Below are 1,731 nucleotides of genomic sequence, written 5' to 3'. Positions count from 1 at the left end.
TATTCATGAAATTATTTGTTGATAAAATGTTCCAACAGCCTTAAAAAAAAAAAAAAAAACCCCCTCACGTTTGAAAAGAAGTCTTTGCCAACAGAAAAGCTGCTCTGGAACTCAGTGATGCCAAGGCAAGTGTTTGTATTTCAGTAAGTGGATATACCAAGGATTACTCAGACAGTATTTAAGCAAGCTGAACCAGGCCGGCAGGACTAGTGAAAGCATTCGAGGTTATGCTAAACAGGCAGCTGTAACACTTCTCTTAGCCTCTAAATTGTGACTCATTTAAAATATTTAGGTAACTGATTCCCAAATTAGTTTATACCCAAACCACCAAAAAAGGCATTCTTACTAAAGTAGAATAATTTAGAACAATCACTGTACAAATTCCTGTGGAAAAGAAAAAAAAATATCCAAATCCATCCATATACACTGAATTTGTTTGCTATTTATATTTTGTGTTGTTTGTTTGTGTTTTTTTTTCCCTGTTGTTACCTTTCTTTTTTCAGATCAGGGCAGTGCTAAGCTTGATGCTCTGATTTCACCCATTTCATCAGTCTTAGCTTTCTTATATTTTCTTCTTCGCAGCCCCCTCAGCATAACCAGCACGATGATGCCAAAGCCAGCAGTCAGTACTGTGATTGTCAGCCTACCACTAACGTCAGCAGCCAGTTGTCTAACAGAGAACTCTGGTGGCTTATCATCCAGAGAGTAAATCCGTAGTTTTTCAATCTCCAGAGCATCTCCCTTGACAGAGACAGTTAATGTACTGTTAGAATGAAACAGGGAATCATTTTTTATATCTTTTTCATACTAGGCGACATCAGCTACATCTACATCACCGTTGGATTTCCGAGGGCCGTTCTGGTACAGGCGGATTTGGATGAGCGGGGAGTGATACTGAATGACTGCGATGTACTTGGGGTGCAGCTTGTATCGGCTCTCAAGCAGCTTTCAGGGCCTTGCCATGTCGGGAACACTGAAGGCTCTGGAGCTTCTTTTGTGCTTCAGTTCAATGTAGATCCAGCTTGTTCTAACCAGCTCACTGCAACGCAGGCTTTGGTCATCCTTGTCGGTTCTTCTCACTCCAGCCGTGTTCACACACCAGCAAGTATTGGTTTGATTGCACTGCCTGGCTTTGCAGACACCACTGTCCTCACAGTCTGGATTGTAAATGCCATGGTTATCTAACAGCGCACTGGGATTGCCCCAGAAGTGCTTCTCCTTCAGGGAGATCGTTTCTGCCTTCATCAGCAAGCATTTTGAAGTCAGCGTTGAACAGTCTACCTTGTGATTTGAACCTACCAGTGTGCAGGTGCAGTTCCCAGCCGCGTCCTGGGCACATACCATCCACTTGTTGGTAGCACAGGTACAGTTGCTCTGCGCTGATGAAGCTGCCACCAGAATCAAACCCAGCAAAACCCCAAATGCAGGCTCCATATTGCAGGTGAGAAGCATGGATTGTCCCAGGTGACAGCAGGTTACATCTGAGGCTTTAATCCCTTCGTGGAATCTACTTGTTTCTACACATTGGCGTGCTGCTCCCTTTATCAAGATTCAAATGAGATCCACCAAACAGGTTCTCCTTATAAAATAACTGTCATCTCCTACCCAAATCCTAGAGAAGTCAACAAGCTGCACTTTCATCTCTGACTTCTCAGGGAGTGGCACCAATGCCTGTCTCCAGATGCCTGACATCCCTCTGACTTGATGAGGCAACACCAGGGAAGAGACAAA

The 1,731-nt window shown here is 43.8% G+C and overlaps 1 protein-coding gene across 1 annotated transcript; it reads right to left on the bottom strand.

The window, feature by feature from the left end:
- Positions 1 to 504: 504 nt before the first annotated feature.
- On the bottom strand, positions 505 to 1,434 carry TACSTD2 (tumor associated calcium signal transducer 2). Its single transcript, XM_010167497.1, is given in 1 exon segment — positions 505 to 1,434. A coding segment is annotated over 1 exon segment (930 nt).
- Between the last annotated feature and the right edge of the window lie 297 nt (positions 1,435 to 1,731).

The sequence above is a fragment of the Antrostomus carolinensis genome, unplaced genomic scaffold, assembly GCF_000700745.2.
Source record: "Antrostomus carolinensis isolate BGI_N321 unplaced genomic scaffold, ASM70074v2 scaffold355, whole genome shotgun sequence".
In the NCBI taxonomy this organism is placed as follows: domain Eukaryota; kingdom Metazoa; phylum Chordata; class Aves; order Caprimulgiformes; family Caprimulgidae; genus Antrostomus; species Antrostomus carolinensis.
This window is presented reverse-complemented; position numbering and strand designations above follow the sequence as displayed.